The sequence below is a fragment of the Pleurodeles waltl genome, chromosome 6 (genome assembly GCF_031143425.1).
Source record: "Pleurodeles waltl isolate 20211129_DDA chromosome 6, aPleWal1.hap1.20221129, whole genome shotgun sequence".
Taxonomy (NCBI): Eukaryota; Metazoa; Chordata; class Amphibia; order Caudata; family Salamandridae; genus Pleurodeles; species Pleurodeles waltl.
This window is the reverse complement of record NC_090445.1, coordinates 609,321,739-609,341,869: the sequence shown is the minus strand read 5'-3', so window position 1 is coordinate 609,341,869 and position 20,131 is coordinate 609,321,739. Positions and strand designations below refer to the sequence as shown.

The following is a 20,131-nucleotide window of genomic DNA, read 5'->3' as shown; positions in this document are numbered from 1 at the left end:
CCACAGCGGATAGATAGTGCCTTTACATTCCCTATTTAGCATAAACTTTCCAGACATCTGAGGATGGATCTTAATTGTAACCTTTTCACATCTAAGAGTGAAATAGTCCTACCTAAACTTACCCAATTTCATACACACAGTCAGCTAATTCCCATTTCTCTGAGTGAGAGATCTTCCTCAAAGTGGCCCTACTCTAATGCCCATGTTCTCTTTAGTCTGCATGGTTGAAACGCTGTCCACGTTTAAGAAGGAAGACACTGTTGGCTTGCTTGTGGACAGTGCTGCTGTAATTATAAATTCATGTAATAAGTAAAAAATCGGTTAAAGAAAGATCTAATATTGATCGCCTTTAATAACTTTCACATTTCTCAGATAATTAGAGCTGAGGTTTCTCAACCTACTCAATCTACGAATCTGGCCACTACTACATGTGAAAGACATCAAAGGAGTGTTTGAACTGCAGAAGCACCCCCTTTTTAAAGGTAAATGGCCATGCCTAGGCTTGTATTAACTATTACGGAAGAAAGATATGATTCTACACGCTGGTCAACAAAAGCATGGGAAGGTTCTATGGTCAGGCGAGCCCCAGGAACACTTGTTACAGGGCTGAAAGGCTCAACACGGTGAGTTACCCTGCCTCATAGTATTAATCCTCTGAATCAATGTGCTAATTAATTTAATGTATGGCCCTGTCTGTTTGCGACAATTAAGTCCTAGAAAGCAAGAACAGTATAGCCTTCTGGCTAAAAGGTGTTAAGCCAAGCCACCAGCCTTACTTGTTAAAGAACCGGATCCTCCTGATTTATCTGGCCTTGTTGCAGAAGGCTCTGTTTGCTGTGTCAGGACTCTTGAGTTTTCTCGACTTTGTTCTGGAAAAACAGAGGTACATCCATATCAATCGTCCAAACAGTATTGTTTTTGTGGTTATAGCTACGCTGTCCATATGCTTAACCCAAACCTATCCTGCTTAAGTAGTAAAACCGAGAATATATGTCCAAAGCACCTAAGCCAACACACTTCATTTATGGAAAACAGGAAATTCTGAGGCCATTCAGCAATAATGTTAAAAGTCGAGGAATCCCTGTTTTGGCCACATAAACTATCATGCCTTTACAATAAAAGCCAAATTCCACAAACCAGTTATTCTTTTTAGTAAGAATTTCTGTATCTCAGAAACTTCCAGAACCTTCACCTGAACATTCTAGACTTAGTGACATAATACTCTCAAATGCCCCTCTTCCAATGTTTATCTCCTTTTCTTTTAAACTCCCTGATTTTCCCTTAACTTTTCCCTCTATCTTATGTTTCAGAAACCAGATGACGTCCGATGCAAGTGCATATGCCCTCCTTACCGAAACATTAGCGGGCAGATTTACAAAAACAACGTATCCCAGAAGGACTGGTAAGAGATCCTCCTCCATGGATCAATCTATAAGTGATCACATTTCTTTGAACATTGTTTTGAAACTGTCAGAGCTGCTATCAAATGTGCACAGCAGTTGATAGAAAAAATACTCTGCCCGATAGTCAGTGTGGGGGTGAGATAGGAAATCATCAGGGCCAAGTGATGCCAAGAAAGGTTCACCAGATATCTTCTCCCTTACTGATTGGAAATACTTGAGCACTTAGCACTTCTTGATTAGATACTTTGGCCGATGGAAAAGCCCGTCCACCGAAGTCCCAACGGACAGGTTGCTGCCAGTGCCGCCGCCTTCCCGGGGGCCTCATTAAGAGTTTCCCGCTGGGTCAGCGGGCGGAGCTGGCCCAGCGGGAAATGCCCAACAGCATTGTCTCTGGCTCATAATAGAACTGGCAGCATGCTGTTGTGCGTAGGGTGCAGCAGCACCTGTTGTGATGTTCACTGTCTGCTTTAACTTTGCGAGGGGGCTGTCCAGGTGGGCCCCTGCATTGCCCATGGCAAGTGCATGGGCAGTGCAGGGGGCCCTCTGGGGCCCCATGCAGCCCGTCTCCGCCAGCAGTTACATGGCAGTGCTACCGCCATGTAAGCGCTGGTGGAGAAGGGAATCGTAATCCCCAGGGTGCCTCAAGCATTGCCAACCCCTTTTATGGAGGAAAACTGGAGGTGCTTGCTGTCCGACCGTGGCGCAACCGCCACGGTCGTAATGTGGCGGCCGGACTGCCACATTGGCGGCAGTCCAACGCCACTGTGACCGCCAAGGTTATAAAAATACCTTTTGAGTTTGTATGTTAGTTGATTTTAAAAATAAAATCCTCAGTTAAGAGACCTAAATGGTGCTGATTACATTTATTCTAGATACTACATCAATGTGCATTTGGAGCCTCCATTTCCCATATAGTCCATTATCCATTCTTGACTCAGCCATATTAACTACTCTAGTTAATGAAAATAAATACCCAACTTAGTTAATAGATCACTATCCTGCTGTTTTAAGCTACATCATGGAGGTTGTACTAATGTTGCTCAGATAGTGCATCGTGCGAGGAAATGTACACTGGAGACAAGTTGGGCAAAATGTCATGGAGAAATGTCTACAAAATCCACATCACAATGAATCGGCTAGCCCCAGGGATAACACCTCTCTTGATTAGTATCCTAACAATACCATACTCTGATTGCATCACTTGAATTTAATAGTCCTTTGAATGTTGCTGAGGGGTAGGGATACTCACGTACTTGTAGAAGGCACTTAACATGTTGCACAGTGGGAAGCAATGTCACTGTCTCTTTTTGTTATGCAAACAGATTTCCTTGTATTAATGATTGCGCACAACGACATATGATTCCCACATAACTGAAAATCAGTCCATGATGAATGTCAACAGGTAGCTAATAGACCTTCCCCGTTTCACATGTGCCAGGGCTTGAAAAATCTACTTGACCACTTGCTTTGGCGAGTCATATTTTATCAAGTCAAGCTATTTTGAGAACGTATTCGCCCCTTCTGGTGAGTTGACAAAGAAGGGGTTTTCAGTTCAGTCAGAAACTGAATTAGCAATTAAGATGCCTTTACATCTTATTCTTGTCACATTTGCTCTGTGTTCAGAGACAGAGGTCAAAAGTCAGTTTGTATTCTTGCAATACAATTACTTTTCCTTGTGGCTGCAGAGTTCTGGGAGTTTGTAAGATAAACTGTCTGACCTCTGTGAAAAGAAAGGCTGTCTGTATCAGGTTTTTCCTAACACATAACAATGACATAACTAACTGAACTTTACAAACATTTCAAAATATTTATTTCAGTAGCTGCGAAAGACCATTTTTTGTACTTCTCTGTTAAGAAGAAAATATCTTAATTGGGTGAAAAAAAGTCAGAACACTTTACTTTGTGATGTGCAAATTATAAATCTGTTTTCTGAAACCACGTTTTCACTGAATATTGTTAATACACTATATAGGTTTATCAGTAAAGCAGCAAGTTAGTGGGAAGGTTTTTGGGCGTTTCTTGGAAATTTACTACCTGTAAATGACAGTGCGCTACCACATCATGCTTTTTTAGTATACTTATTAAAAGTGAGTGTTTAAACATAAACTGAGAAACACTCCTGCACTGATGGCAAAGCTATTAGTAAACTAAGATGCAAGTCATGGATCATGTGTACTCTATATTTGGGATAGATTTATTATACATGGAGCAAACATTTAGGCCCTCATTACAACCCTGGCAGTCGGTGTTAAAGCGGCGGTAATACCGCCAACAGGCCGGCTGTTAAGAAAATGGAGTTATGACCATGGCGGAAACCGCCAACATAGACAGCCACTTTAACACTCCGACCGCCACGGCGGTAGAAACAAACACCGCGGCGGTAACCGCCAACAGACAGGCAGAACACAATATACCGCCCACTGTATTACAACAGGCCTATCCGCCACCTTTTCCGGGGCGGTACCAACGCCATCAAAAGCATGGCGGAAACAGGACTTGGAACGGAAACCACTCACCTCTCGACACCCAACGAGGAACCAGGACGCCATGGAGCCCGAGTTACAGGTCCTGCCAATGTTGGTTTACCTCCTCTTCTACCAGGAGCAGCAAAGACGCCGGCAACAACCACGGTGAGTACTGCACCTAGCACACAGGGGAGGGGGGAGGAAAGAGAGAGTGACACACGCAACACCCCCATCCCCACCCACAACAACATACACACAAACACATGCAGCAACATGACATTTACACCCCGTCACCCTCTGGAAGAACTCAAGGAAAAAATGAAATGATTGTAACGAGTGTATTGATCGAAAAATCAGATGGGCAAAGATACATTTAAATCATCAGTATATACAAATAAGTACAGCAACTACACAAGTCCGGATAGTATTGCAATCATTGTCCGTGGACCAGTGGTCCCAAAATGCATGGGCGAAGCCCACACATGATACCTGACTCGAAACGGAGAGAACACTGCTGGGGCATCAGATTGAAAATAAACAGGCACCTCAGGGGGAGGTGGTGGGGGGAGAGGGGCACCTCAGCCAGATGAACGGACAACACCACTGCTCCACTAGGGGGCTCTGTGCCCACACTTTGGTCCTGGGGAGTGCAAAGCCACAGTCTCTCAAGTCTCACAAGTGAGAGGTTTGCCCACTGCTTTATCCTGGGGAGTGCAAAGCCACAGTCTCAAGTCTCACAAGTGGGTGGTTTGCCCACTGCTTTATCCTGGGGAGTGCAAAGCACAGTCTCTCTAATGGATGTTTCTCTCCACTGGTTCTGGAGGGGGCATTGTGCCCAGAGTGCTTCTTCCTGCCAAGGATGTGTGAGTGGATGCTTTTCTCCACTGGTTCTGGAGGGGGAATTGTGCCCAGAGTACTTCATCCTGCCAAGGATTGGGGTTGTGGATGCTTTTCTCCACTGGTTCTGGAGGGGGCTTTTTGCCCAGAGTGCTTCATCCTGCCAAGGACTGTGGGAGTGGATGCTTTTCTCCACTGGTTCTGGAGGGGGCTTTGTGCCCAGAGTGCTTGATCCTGCCAAGGATTGGGGTTGTGGATGCTTTTCTCCACTGGTTCTGGAGGGGGCTTTGTGCCCAGAGTGCTTCACATGCAGTGTGGCAGCTCCCATTCCCTCACCTGGGTCTGTGTGCCACGAGATTGCCTGGGAACAGGTAGCATGATACTCCATGGAGGCAGAGACGCACTCCACCCTGCTGCGACTTTGCCTGCCACCTGCTGGTACAAACAGTGCTGGGTGTCGTGCCTCATGTACGCTGTGCAGGGTCCAGGACGTCTCCTGCAGCCTCGGATGGCTGCCCACTGGGGATGTTAGCCATGTCGGCTATGGTGGCAATGTCTGAGCACGTTGCGGGGCTGGTGGCGGTGGTTGCGGCGGTGTCTGTGGCGGAGATGCTGCCGGTGGTGAATGTGTCAGCACCTGCGGAGGGAGACAGCAGGACGTCTCCTGCAGCCTCGGACGGCTGCCCACTGGGGATGATGCTGGGGACTGTTGCAGAGGCAGCAGACGTGCAGGTGGCGGTGTCCACCGTTGTACAGGTTGCTGTTCTGGTTGCCAGAAGGGGTGACTCTGGTCCCTCAGCCGGAGGGTCCGTGCCCTGTCCTGACTTCCCCTTTGCCTTGTGTCCCTTTCCCACCTTGGATGTCGCTGCTTGGGCCTTGCTGGGTGGTTGGTATGGCTTTTCCCTACGGTATGTGGGCACCTTCTTCACCTTGGCAGGTGGCGGAATGGGAGGATCCTTGGCCTCGCTAGGTGGCACACTGGCAGCCCTGATGGGTGCTGCCTGCGATGTGACCGGACTTGCTGAGACCACAGTGCTGGAGGGTTTGGTGGCTGAGGTGCTGGGCAGGGACCTGGACATCCTGGCCCTGGGGAAAGGACGGGGTGGGGGAGGTGTAGGGAAGAGGTCAAAGTTGGCCGGGAAGAGTTTCTTACACACACTGGGACGGGAAGATGGAGGGGGTTTGGGAGTGGAGGAAGTGATAGTGGTTGTAGGAGGTGTACGTCTTCTGAATTTGGGTGAAGGTGCATGGGCCGGAGGCTGTTGTGAGGTGGATGGCTGTTGGGTGGGTGTGTGCCTGCGCTTTTGTAGTTTGGGAGGAGGGTTCACAGACACACTGGGAGAGGACACAGGGGACATGTGCATGGTAGTGGGGGTGGTGATTGCACGTGAGCGGTGTGTGGTGATGGGCGTGCTGGTGATGGAGGTAGTGGCTGAAGATGTAGTGCATGCAGGTGAGAGTGGAGACGAGACAGGGAGGGAGGAGGAGGACGTGGAGGAGGGGGACACAGTGAAGGCAGTGGATGTTGGTGTGTCTGCATGGGTCTGGTGCTTGTGTGAGTACCTGTGGGATGTGTGGTGCTTATGTTTGCCATGTCCACCCTTGTGTGTTGATGAGTGTGCATGCTGGTCTGATGGTGTGCTTGGGATAGGCTGAGGTAGAGGGGATTGGGTCTGGGTAGATGAAGTTAGAGGGGGAGGCTGGACACAGGGACAATAGCTGCCATTGGTGCTGAGGCCAGAGCCTGAAATGCTCTCAGTTGGGCCGCCACGCCAGAATGAATGCCCTCCAGGTATGCATTTGTTTGCTGCAAATGTCTCTCGACACCCTGGATGGCATTCAAAATGGTTGATTGCCCAACAGTGAGGGATCTCAGGAGGTCAATAGCCTCCTCACTGAGGGCAGCAGGGCTGACTGGGGCAGAGCCTGAGGTGCCTGGGGCGAAGGAGATGCCCATCCTCCTGGGTGAGTGGGCACGGGAAACTTGATGAGGGGCTGCTAGGAGGGCGGTGCTGGTAGGGGGGGGTGGCGGCTGTACCTGTTGTTGCGGTGGGCACAGAGGTGCCTGCCACCGCAAGGGAGTTCCCATCAGAGGAGGAATCCCTGTCGCTGGTGTCTGCTCCTGTCCCCGTCGTGGAGCTCCCCTCGCCCTCCGTCCCACTGGTGCCTTCAGACTCTGTAAATTCACCCTCCCGGGCCATGTGGGTTGCAGCTCCCTCCTGCTCCGGTGCCAATGCTCCTCCGCCAGATGATGCTAATGCACACAAGGACAGGGTGACAAAACAAAAAGGGGGGTGAAAGACACAACTACCGTTGGTGGATATAACATACAGGGAGCAGCCCTATGCACTAGCGCATGCACTAACAGTGCAGGGGAAAAGAACATGCCTGTGGGGGACTGTCTAGACCCATTTCATTCAGAGCTGGAACCCATAGGAGCCTGACTAGGTGTAGAGGGCAACTACCACGTTTGGGGTTTGAGTGGCACTGAGCCTGCAAAACAATGGATGTACCTTGGCACGTCTGCCCTGGCCAAGGGGAACCCACAGCTCACCTCTCCCACCCAGACACCTCGTCAAGCGCGCAGAGTCAGCTGAATGAGACTGTACTCACCCCCTTGTGGCTGCGGTGATACCCTCAAGTGCCCATCCAACTCAGGATATGCCACCGCCCGGATCCGGTACATCAGGGGGGTCATGGTGCGACGGGCACCCCTTGCACTTTGGGAGGCCATCCCCAGCTGGGCCTCCGCCGTCTTCTTGCTCCAGCGACGCAGGACCTCCCATCTTTTACGGCAGTGGGTGCTCCATCTATGGTAGACCCCCAGGGTCCGCACTTCCTTGGCGATGGCACGCCAAATACCCTTCTTCTGGTGGGCGCTGACCTAGAGGAATAGTGAAGTAAAAATGGATGTTACTCCCCCATACAGTTCTTCTCACAGATTGGCCACAAACCTCCCACCTTGGCCCAGAAAAACATACACTCACCATCCTCACATGCTGGCCTGTCCCACCCCGCCACCGTCTGTTCCATCCACGACACTCCATACAATCATGTGCCATCCACCATGCACACAGTTTACTCACCTGTTTTTCTGGAGGACCGTAGAGTAGCGTGTACTGGGGGAGAACCCCATCCACCAGTTTCTCCAACTCCTCCGCAGTGAAGGCAGGGGCCCTTTCCCCAGACACTGTAGCCATTGTCGCTTCCAGACGTAGGTCACAGCAGCACTTGCAGTGTAGGTCCTCTCCTGTTGAAGGTCAGGTATCAAGTGAGGGAACTGATAGAAAATGGCAGTCACGTCCGTGGCGGTGCGTACCGTCACCGCCGGCGTACATCGTCATTGGCACCTGAAACCCATAGGGCCCAATGATAACCAATGCTGAATTGCGCAGCGGTCTTCAACTGCCTACCGCAAAGCTGCATAACGCCAGCACAGTTACCTCATTTCCCCTTGTCCCTCTTTACAGGTCAGGCAGCCGCCATTTCAGGTGGCTACATGGCAGGCCAACTAACTACGTCACAGCAATTTTGGCCAGGAATACGGACAGACAAAGGCACACAAAGATTATTTCACGATTGTGCTAAACAGCCTTGTGAAACCTATGTGGTGTATGACCCTCTGCTCACCCTTCTCCTCCATCGGGCACGTCCGCTGGGGCAGGTGATGAGATGGCGGCATCCTCTGGTGTACAGACCCCTGGTGGACCTGTCGACAATGGAAGACAGACCCATCATTATCACTTACAGACTTGATCGTGCCACAATCCAGGAACTGTGTGCCCAATTGGAGCCAGACCTGATGTCAGCTATCCACCATCCCACAGGAATACCCCCTCTAGTGCAGGTCCTGTCAGTGCTCCATTTCCTGGCAAGTGGCTCCTTTCAAACAACAGAGGCCATGGCATCAGGGATGTCACAGCCAATGTTCTCTAACGTGTTGTTCCGAGTGCTATCTGCCCTGCTGAAAAACATGCGCAGCTACATCGTTTTCTCTCAGGTGGAGGATTTGCCACAGTGAAAGGTGACTTCTATGCCCTGGGACATATCCCCAACATCATTGGTGCCATTGATGGTACACATGTGGCATTTGTCCCCTCCCGCAGGAATGAACAGGTGCACAGAAACCGGAAAAGCTACCATTCAATGAATTTGCAGATGGTGTGTTTGGCAGACCAGTACATCTCCCATGTGAATGCCAAGAATCCTGGCTCAGTGCATGACGCTTAAATTTTGAGGAATAGCATCCCTTATGTGATGGTCCACACACAGTTTAAATAGGTGTCTGGGTATGGGAGAGTCCCTAATGGTTGGAGGATATCTAACAGTTGTCCCTCGATATTTTCAGGTGACTCTGGTTACCCCAACCTGTCATGGCTACTGACCCCAGTGAGGAATCCCAGGACAAGGGCAGAGGAATGCTACAATGAGGCACATGGGCGAACTAGGAGGATAATAGAGCGCACCTTCGACCTCCTGAAGGCCAGGTTCCGGTCCCTCCATCTGATAGGTGGCTCCCTATACTACTCACCGACGAAGGTGTGCCAGATAATCGTGGCATGCTGTATGTTGCACAACCTGGCATTGCGACGCCAGGTGCCTTTTCTGCAGGAGGATGGGCCTGATGCTGGTCTTGTGGCAGCTGTGGAGCCTGTGGACAGTGAAGAAGAGGAGGCAGAAGAAGAAGATATAGACAACTGAAACAACATCATCATGCAGTACTTCCAGTGAGACACAGGTAAGAGGATGGCACTGCTTCTCACATCTCCTACTACTGTAGGACATAGCATAAATCTGCCTTTTTACCTCTGTGTATGGGCCCAGACATGTCACTTTGGCTTTCCATTTCACAGATCTGGGTCCCACTTTGTGCCCTCTGCTATGTTTACTGCTGCCCAACAACTGTGTAACCATGGTATGTGAACATGAACATTGACATTGCTAGATTTCCGAAAGGTTGCAATTACACATTTGTAAAAATACAGACGGACTCCAGATTGATTTGTGATTCAAGGATATTTATTTCTGTGCCAATAAGTGGAGGGGGTGTGCAATGGGCTGGGGTGATGGTGGAGGAATGTCCATGGTAGAGTTCAGTTTCTTAGTCTCACAGGTGCATTGTCCAAGGGGACATAGGAAGGGGAGCAATGGCAGTTTAAGGTGGACAGGGTGACAAAGTGGGACAGAAGGGTGACAATCAGAAGGGTCTTATTTCCTGTCGGGGGTCTTGGCAATGTTCTCTGTCTTGTTCCTGGATTTCAGGGACCGTTTGCGGGCTGGTTCTCCTTCTGCAGAGGGTGGGGTGCTGGTGGCCTGTTGTTCCTGTGGCGGGGCCTCCTGTCCACTAGCGCCGGCGGAGGTGGAGGGCTGTACCAGGCCAGGCTGGTGTCAGGGGCTCGTTTGTGTGCCACTGTGTCCCTCATGGTGTTGGCCAGGTCTGCCAGCACCCCTGCAATGGTGAAGGTGGTGTTGATGGAGTTCAAGTCCTCCCTGATTCCCAGGTAGTGTTCCTCCTGCATCCGCTGGGTCTACTGAAACTTGGCCAGTACCGTGCCCATGGTCTCCTGGGAATGGTGGTATGCTCTCATGATGTTGGAGAGTGCCTCGTGGAGAGTTCCCTGGGCCTGTCCTCCCCCTGTCGCACAGCAGTCCTCCCAGCTTCCCTGTTATCCTGTGCCTCTGTCCCCTGAACCGTGTGCCCAATGCCACTGACCCCAGGTCCCTGATTGTCCTGGGTTGGTGGGTTTGCCTTGGGTCCCTGTAGTGGTGGGCACACTGCTGATTGACGTGTCCTGGGGACAGTGGCATGGGCCCGCTGGGTGGGTGCTGTGGTGGTGTTTCCTGAAGGGGGAGGGTCTGTGGTGGCTTATGACTGTGGCAGGGGAACCGACTATCCAGAGGTCCCTGATGGGCCGGGCTGGTCATCTTGATCCAGGCGTGCAGAGCTGCTGTCATCACTGTGGGCCTCTTCTGTGGGGAGACTGGATATGTCTGGCACCTCCTGTCCAGTGACGTTGGGTATGGGTCCTGTTGGGGTGTAAATGCATTATTTTAATATCTGTGTGTGCCATCTTGTGCATTGGGTGAGTTACCCTCTACTCCTGTGCTTGCCTTGTTGTGTTTGCCATTGTGTGATTAGTGTTTTGGGGTCTGTGTGGGTGTCTGTACTGGACATGCTTTGGCAATGGGTGTCCATGCTTTGGTGTTGCATGCAGGGCTTGGTATTGGGATGGCTGGGTTGTGTTAGTGGGGCATATGTGAGGTGTTGGAGTGATGCGGGTGAGGGGGAGGGTGGGGGTATGTGATGGCATGCAGGTGGGGTGGGGGGATATGGTAATTAAGATTTGACTTACCAGAGTCCAGTCCTCCTGCTACTCCTGCAAGGCCCTCAGGATGCAGTATTGCCAAGACTTGCTCCTCCCATGTTGTTAGTTGTGGGGGAGGAGGTGGGTGTCCACCGCCAGCCCTCTGTACAGTCAATCAATCAATCAATCACAGATATTTATAGAGCGCACTACATACCCGTTAGGGTTCCAAGGCGCTGGGGGGAAGGACTGCTACTGCTCGAAGAGCCAGGTCTTGAGTAGTCTTCTGAAGGCGAGTAGGTCTTGGGTCTGTCGGAGGCAGGTAGGGAGCGTGTTCCAGGTCTTGGCGGCGAGGTAGGTGAAGGATCTGCCGCCGGAGGAGGTTCGTTGGATGCGGGGGACGTTGGCGAGGACGAGGCTCGCGGAGCGCAGTTGGCGGGTCGGAGTGTAGAAGTTGAGTCTGCCGTTGAGGTGGGAGGGGCCGGCGTTGTGAAGTGCCTTGTGTTCGTGGGTGAGGAGCTTGAAGGTGACGCTTTTGTTGACGGGGAGCCAGTGGAGTCCTTTGAGGTGAGGGGTGATGTGGCTGTGGCGGGGTGCGTTGGTGATGAGTCGTGCTGAGGCGTTTTGGATGCGTTGTAGGTGTTTCGCTGGGATTCCTGAATAGAGTGCGTTGCCGTAGTCCAGTCTGCTGCTGACGAGGGCGTGGGTTACTGTCTTCCTGGTCGGGATCCACTTGTAGATCCTGCGGAGGGTGCGGAGGGTGTTGTAGCAGGAGGAGGTGACGGCGTTGACTTGTCTGTCCATGGAGAGTGCGGAGTCGAGGATGAATCCCAAGTTGCGGGCGTGGTCGGTGGGCGTCGGGGGGGTTCCGAGGGAGGTGGGCCACCATGAGTCGTTCCAGGCGGAGGGGGAGGTCCCGAGGATGAGGATTTCTGTCTTGTCGGTGTTGAACTTCAGGCTGCTATCTCTCATCCAGTCGGCGACTGCCTTCATACCCTCGTGGAGGTTGGCTTTGGCGGTGGCAGGGTCGTTGGTGAGGGAGAGGATGAGCTGGGTGTCGTCGGCGTAGGTGATGATGTTGAGGTCGAAACGGCGGGCCACTTGTGCGAGGGGGGCCATGTAAATGTTGAACAGCGTTGGGCTCAGGGAGGAGCCCTGGGGGACGCCGCAGATGATGTTGTTGGCTTCTGAGCGGAAGGGTGGGAGGCGAACTGTCTGTGTTCTGCCAGAGAGGAAGGATGAGGTCCAGGCTAGGGCTTTTTCCTGGATTCCGGCTTCTTGGAGGCGTGACAGTAGGGTGTGGTGGCAGACTGTGTCGAAGGCCGCTGAGAGGTCTAGGAGAATGAGGGCGGAGGTCTCGCCGCGGTCGAGTTGGCGTCTGATGTCATCTGTTGCGGCGATGAGGGCGGTCTCTGTGCTGTGGTTGCGTCTGAATCCGGTTTGTGAGGGGTCGAGAACATTGTAGTCTTCGATGTGGCGTGTCAGCTGAAGGTTGGCGATCTTTTCTGCGACTTTGGCGGGGTAGGGGAGGAGGGAGATGGGGCGGAAGTTCTTGAGGTCCTTGGGGTCGGCTTTTGGTTTCTTGAGGAGGGCGTTGATGTCTGTGTGCTTCCAGTTTTCTGGGAAGGTGCCTGCTTCGAAGGAGGCATTGATAATCTTGCAGAGTTGGGGCGCGATGATAGAGTCGGGTTTGTTGAAGATGTGGTGGGGGCAGGGGTCGGTCGGTGATCCGGAGTGGATGGAGTTCATGATTGTGCGATTTGTGTCGTCGTCGATGTTGGACCAGGTGTTGATGGGGTTGGCGATGCTAGGGTACGAGGTGGTGACTGAGGAGGGTGCGGTCAGGGTGTTGAAGCTGCTGTGGATGTGGGCGATCTTGTTGTAGAAGAAGGCGGCGAGGGAGTCGCAGAGTTCCTGGGAGGGCGGGATGTCGTTGACGTTGGTGCTGGGGGTGGATAGTTCCTTCACAATGCGGAAGAGCTCTTTGCTTTCATGAGCGTTGTTGTCTAGGCGGTCTTTGAAGGAGGACCTCTTGGTGGTCCTGATGAGGTGGTGGTGTCAGCGGGTTGCGTCTTTGAGGGCATCCTGATTGACCGGTGTGCGTTCTTGGAGCCATTTGTTTTCTAGTTTCCTGCAGGCGCGTTTGGAGGCCAGGAGTTCGTCTGTGAACCAGGAGGCTTTCTTGCTGGTGGGGTTGTTGGGGGGTTTCTTCAGTGGGGCGAGGATGTTGGCGCAGTCGTTGATCCACTGTCTGAAGTTGTAGGCCGCGGTGTCTGGGTCGGTAGGCTCGTTCGGTGGGTTCTGGGAGAGGGGTCTGAGGAGTTGTTCTTTGGTGACTTTGCCCCAGTTGCGGCGGGGGAGTTGGCGGCTGTGGAGGTGTGCGGTGTTTTTGTTGTAGGTGAAATGGATGCAGTGGTGGTCGGTCCAGTAGGGTTCGGTGGTGTCGTTGAAGGTAACGTGGTCGCTGATGGAAAAGATGGCGTCCAGAGTGTGTCCGGCGGCGTGGGTTGTTGACGTGACAAGTTGTCTGAGTCCGAGGCTTGCGAGGTTGTTGATCAACGTGGTGGAGTTGTGGTCGTTGTTGTTCTCAAGGTGAAAGTTGAGGTCCCCGAGGAGTATGTAGTCCGTGGAGGCGAGTGCATGGGTGCTTGCGAGGTCGGCGATGGAGTCGCAGAACTGGGCCCGTGGTCCGGGGGGCAGGTAGACGAGCGTACCTCTGAGGGTGGTGTTGGGGTCGGTGTGGATCCGGAAGTGTAGAAGCTCTGCGGTGTTGAAATGGTCGTCGGTGTGGGTGGTGACCTTGAGGGAGGATTTGTGGATGATGGCGAGTCCTCCTCCGTAGCCGTTGGTGCGGTCCCTGCGGGAGATCTTGTATCCGTCTGGGATGGCGATGTCTGGCGCGGATGATTCGTTCCACCATGTCTCGGTCAGGAAGGCTACGTCCGGGGCGGTGCTGTCGAGCAGGTCCCAGAGTTCTACGGCGTGTTTGCGTGCGGAGCGGGTGTTGAGGAGTATGCTGCGGAGGAGGTTCGGTCTGGTGTTCGTTGGTTTGGCGGTTCGGTCGCAGGAGAAGTGGCAGGTGCAGCAGGTGAACGGGCCGTGGGTGTACTTCGGTGCGGCTTGGTAGCAGTGTTGGTTTTGGTTTCGGCCGTTGTTGAGTGCGTGGAGGGACGTAGCGTCGTAGCTGAGCCTGGGCGGGGTGAGGAGCGGCGGGCGAGGACCAGGGGTTCTGGCACTGGACGCGGTCCGGGCGCAGACGGGCTTGCCTCTGGCACGCCATCGGCGCGGTCGCGCAGCGACCTGCATTAAGAGGGGGTGGAGGGAGGGAGGAGGAGCTGGGGGCGGAAGGGGGGCGGGGCCGAAGCGGCGGGAAAAACGGGCGAGGGAGCGGCGAGGGTGGAGGGGGGTTGGAAAATAACGCTGGGGAACTAGAGGGGAGGGGGAGGTGGGAGGGCAGGGGGAGTACAGAAGAGTAAAAAAAACAGGGAAGCTGGCGGATGGCGATGGATTGGGGGTGGGGGGGTCAGAGGAGGAGAGAGACGTGCGGGGTCAAGCGCACAGATAAAACAAAAACAGTAAACAATAGAGTAATAGAGTAACAGAGATACAAATTACAGATACAGATACAGAGTACAAGAACTAATGGACACAGTGGGCATAACGGGGACAGTAACAACAGCAACACAACAGAGACAGCAACGAGGAGACAAACGAGGAGAAAAACAGACACACAACAGAAGCAAACCTTACTGCCCACCACTGGGCCACCAGGGATGAGGCGCAGGCGAGGGCCTGCGGGTGGAGGAGGGCCTCGAACAGGGGCAGCAGCACAATCAGGGAACAGGGCACCTGCAGGGTGCGCTGCGCGGCGGGGGGAGCGTCCTGGCCTGACAACGAGGTCAGCAATCTGGTGTCTGGATTCCACGGAACGCACCTTCCCTCGTAGGTCGTTCCACCTCTTCCTAATGTCATCCTGTGTTCTTGGATGCTGTCCCACTGCGTTGACCCTGTCAACGATTCTCTGCCATAGCTCCATCTTCCTAGCAATGGAGGTGTGCTGCACCTGTGATCCGAAAAGCTGTGGCTCTTCCCGGATGATTTTCTCCACCATGACACTGAGCTCCTCCTCGGAAAACCTGGGGTGTCTTTGAGGTGCCATGATGTGGTGTGGGTGATGTGTGAGGTGATGTTTGTTGTGCTGTGTGAAATGTTGTGTTGGTGTGTGTTGTTTGAGGTGCGTGGATGTTGTATGAGTGATGGTGTGGTGTGCTTGTGGATGCTGATGTAGTGTTGGCTATTCTCTCTCTGTGCTTCACAAAAATGTATTTGTAAGGGGTTGTGGGTAGTGTGGGTGTGTGTTTTATAGTGGTGTGGGTGTGTTGTGTGTATGTGTATCAGGTGTGTGAATTTCAGATTGTCCAACGTGGTTGTGTTTTGTAAATGTGTGTGTATTTTGAGCGTGGCAGTGTGTACCGCCAATGGTTTACCGCGGTTGAAAGACCGCCGTGTTGATTTGTGATAGTGTGGGCATATTCTTGTTGGCGTGACGGTGTGGGTTTTGGTATCGCCAGTTTATCACTGACCTTTGGTGTGGCGGACTTGTGTGGGTGTCTGTACTGTGGCGGATTACGAGATGTGGGTCGTAATACCTGTAGCGGATTTCCGCCACGGTATGTTGGCGGCCTTCAGCTTGGCGGTAAGCGGGATTTACCGCCAGGGTTGTAATGAGGGCCTTAGTGTATTTGATCAAACAAAAGAGGATTTTTTATAGCAGACATGCTGAACGCACATATTTGAAGGTGCGCTCATATGTGAGAATGAAGTAAAAGGTGACTCTGTAAAATACAGTATTTGCCTAGGATCACACAATTTAAGACCTGTTTCCGGGTCCAGTACATTACAGTTAGGTTGAGTAGATTGTTCATGCTACTCGACCTGCAGGTCTAGTAAAACTTGTATGATTTTTCGAGGCCTGTTTTACATCAATGGCGATCGAAATGCACATTGTCGGTAAAAACTGTAGTTCTGTCATGTCTTTCAATGCTACTGCAGTTGTACCTGTCAAATTACATGCAATGACGGCTGAGGGTATGTGTGAGCCACCAATCAATGGTGACAAATTCCTGTCTGTGGCACCACCTGAACTGTAACCCCTTCACATATCTCCAGTTCCAAACACATGTTGGCATGTACACGTATGTGAGTAAAGTCAGACATCATCCCATGAAGACAGGCAGACCATGCATGAAACAGGAGTGAAAAGGATTAGGCAAAAATGAAGGGAACACATGCTAACATGTAGGCACAAGTAACAATGGCAACAGTGTTTTCATAAAATTCATGTCAATAGACATTCACCACTTACCAAGGGAAAGTATTGGTCTATGACTGCACCCAAAGAGCAATGTATGCTCTGTCACATGTATGATGGCCACCTTCACGCGACAGACAGTAGTGAGGTGCCAGCACTCATGAAACACTGAAGACAAGTGGCCTGTGAGGGACAGATGCCAAATCCTCACTTGACCAGACTATGTTGTTTGGGCTGTGTTAGACCTGACAGCCTTAGGATGGTCACCCCTAACTTTTTGCCTGCCTCCCTCCAAATTTTAGATACTGTTTTTGCTGGTTTACAGACTCTGCGCACTTTACCACTGCTAACCAGTGCTAAAGTGCATATGCTCTCTCCCTTTAAACATGGTAACATTGGATCATACCCCATTGGACTACTTAATTTACTTATAAGTCCCTAGTAGAGTGCACTATGTGTGCCCAAGACCTGTAGATTAAGTGCCACTTGTGGGCCTGCAGCACTGATTGTGCCACCCGCTTAAGTAGCCCCTTAACCTTGTCCCAGGCCTGCCTCTGCAAGGCCTGTGTGTGCTGTTTCACTGCCAATTCGAATTGCCATTTATTTAAAAGTACTTGCCAAGCCTAAAACTCCCCTTTTTTCTACATACAAGACACCCCTAAGGTATGCCCTAAGTAACCCATAGGGCAGAGTGCTGTGTAGGCAAAAGGCAGGACATGTACCTGTGTAGTTTACGTGTCCTGGTAATGTAAAACACCTGAATTCGTTTTTACACTGCTCTGAGGCCTGCTACCTTCATAGGCTAACAGTGGGGCTGCCCTCATACATTGTTTGAGTGGTAGCTGCTGATCTGAAAGGAGTAGGAAGGTCATATTTAGTATGGCCAGAATGGTGATATAAAATCCTGCTGACTGGTGAAGTTGGATTTAATATTACTATTTTTGAAATGCCACTTTTAGAAAGTGAGCATTTCTCTGCACTTAAATCTTTCCGTTCCTTACAATCCATGTCTGGCTGTGTTTAGTTGACAGCTCCTTGTGCATTCACTCAGACACACCCCAAACACAGGATACTCAGCCTCACTTGCATACATCTGCATTTTGAATGGGTCTTCCTGGGCTGGGAGGGTGGAGGGCCTGCCCTCACACAAAGGACTGCCACACCCCCTACTGGGACCCTCGCAGACCGGATTGAACTGAAAAGGGACCTGGTGCACTTATAAGCCACTCTTTGAAGTCTCCTCCACTTCAAAGGCACATTTGGGTATATGAACAGGGCCTCTGCCCCTACCAACTCAGACACTTCCTGGAGAAGAAACTTGAACCAGGACCTGCATCCTGCATCCTGCCAAGAAAAACTGCCTGGCTGCCCAAAGGACTCACCTGACTGCTTTCTGTGAAGGAATGCTGCCTTGCTGCTCTCTGGCTGTGGTGAGGAAGTGCTCTCCAAGGGCTTGGATAGAGCTTGCCTCCTGTTCCCTGAAGTCTCAGGACTAAAAAGACTTCATCTCTTCAAGAAGGACTCCTTGTGCGGCGAAATTCGGCGCACAGCCTGCCAGAAACGACACACAGCCTGTTCCGCGGTGAAAATGTAACCGCACGCCGAACCAGAACGATGCAGCCCGACTTCGCAACGAGAAGATCGACGCAGCACCAGCGTAGCGACCGGAAAATCGACACATGGTCCACCGAATAGATGCACAGCAAAGCCAGAATGACGCAGCCCGACTTCCAGAAAGGAATTGACGCAGCGCCTGCCGTGCGGTAGAAAATTCAATGCAACGCCCACCGGATCGACACAGCTCCTGTGACTTTGTCGTGCCAGCGCATGAAATCCACGCACCGTCCTCGGGTCATCTGAAAGCACTGCAACCCAAAGAGGATCCATGACCGAGCGCCGGAACTCGACGCACAGCCGTCCCGGCGTGAAAACTAAACAATGCATTGCCGTGTGCGGCCTGAGAAATCAACACACCCCTTTGTTTCCACACTTCTCCTTCTCTGCGGTTCTTTGCAGGGATTTTTCACACGAACCAGGTACTTTGTGCTTGAAAGAGACTTTGTTTGCCTTTAAAAGATTTAAGAGACTTTATATCACTTTTTCAGTGATATCTCAACATTTACTTATTGCATTTTAATCGTTTTGACCTGCATCTTGTCAAATACATATTATATATTTTTCTAAACACTGTGTGGTGTATTTTTGTGGTGCTATATTGTATTATTGTATGATTTATTACACAAATACTTTACTCATTGCCTTCTAAATTAAGCCTGACTGCTCAGTGCCTAGCTACCAGAGGGTGGGCACAGGATAATGTGGATTGTGGGTGACTTACCCTGACTAGAGTGAGGGTCCTTGCTTGGACAGGGGGTAACCTGACCGCCAACCAAAGACCCCATTTCTAACAGGCTGTCACATTGAAGCGTAGTGGACTGTTGTGTACAAATTACACCCACAACAACAAACAACATGACTTGATTGCTCACTGTACTCAGTCAAGTGTTGGCCCTGGAGAGTAAATTGGTTGTGAACTTTACTCTTTTGTGTCCTAGGTCACTGGACCAATAGGCAAGCTCATCAGCATGCACCAACTTCCATACCTACTCAAACCGTTACTCATCTTGTGTGTCACACATCGCCCATCCCCAATATTCAGGGAGAAATTGCAAAACCTAACACATGAACTTGGCAATGTTACAGACGGGAATATGCCCTGGACTCACCCCCTTGTAGCTGCTGTGCTCCCCTCAAATCCCCATCAAGCTCCAAGGAGGCCACTGCCAGAATGCGGGCCATTGGGGTAAGGGGGTCAGGCTCTGACACGTACCCCGTCTACGTTGGGAGGACAGCCCCAATTGGAACTCAGCGATCTTACGGGCCCAGTGTCTCAGGTCCTCCCATCTCGTGCGACAGTGGGCGCTCTGCCAGCTATGGACCCCCAGTCTCCGCACTTTCCTGTTGATGGCTCTCTAAATCCCTTCTAATAGGCTTTAACCTGTACTGATGCAAGAGACAAATCAAAAGGTTAAAAACACAATTTTGTGCCCAATAGGTTGTGTCACACACGTCGGAAACTCCAAGTTCAAAATATTTAACTTGTCAGCACACCACAAGTGTAAAGCACACATGCTGATGAGAACAGGGACACGAATACACCAGGGATGTGCAATTCCTGTCACCTGATGTCCAGGACATATTGTTTGGAGTCAAGAGCAACGTGTTTTCATGTTTATTTTGTCCTTGGGGCAGGTAGGACCAACCCCCTGCAGCACAAACCCTTTGGCTGCCAGTATACAGGGAAGGGAACTGTCTGCAGTTGAGGTAATATATGTGTCCATACATTAATGCTGTTCGGACTTGCATTTATGGTTCATTAATGAAAAGCCTTCATTATTAGGGGGAGTGCTGTAACTAAACGTTTTAATGTCACACTGCGCTACTGAGTCGTTCCAGTAAAAAAAAAAAAGTGTCCACATGTTTGAAAAGTTCAACAATATGAGGCTAACTATAATACTCCCAGAATGCTCTCTGATTAGATACAAATGTTTGCAGGAGCTTGTAAGCAATAGTGATGATTCTTTGCTTTCAAAATACAATGTTAAAAAAAAATATCTAAGTAGGAAAAAAACATTTCGCTACTATGAAATTTTAGGTGCTATTTCTTTGAAGCGTCATTTAGTAAAACGTGTTGATGTATGATTGTATTTCCAAAAAATATTCCTAATGGAAAATCAGTGTAACCATGTTCAACAAGATAATAGGAAGCATGAAAATAAACAAGCACTGGCAAAGCCAAACCATTTGACA

General features: G+C 51.1%; 1 protein-coding gene across 2 annotated transcripts in view; it reads left to right on the top strand.

The window, feature by feature from the left end:
• Positions 1 to 20,131, top strand: part of TMEM9 (transmembrane protein 9) — a 207,571-nt gene that overhangs the window by 43,098 nt on the left and 144,342 nt on the right. For both annotated transcript variants that reach the window (XM_069238891.1, XM_069238892.1), the window contains exon 3: positions 1,311 to 1,402. In XM_069238891.1, coding sequence (XP_069094992.1) covers positions 1,311 to 1,402 — 92 coding nt within the window. The remainder of the gene's footprint in view (positions 1 to 1,310; positions 1,403 to 20,131) is intronic.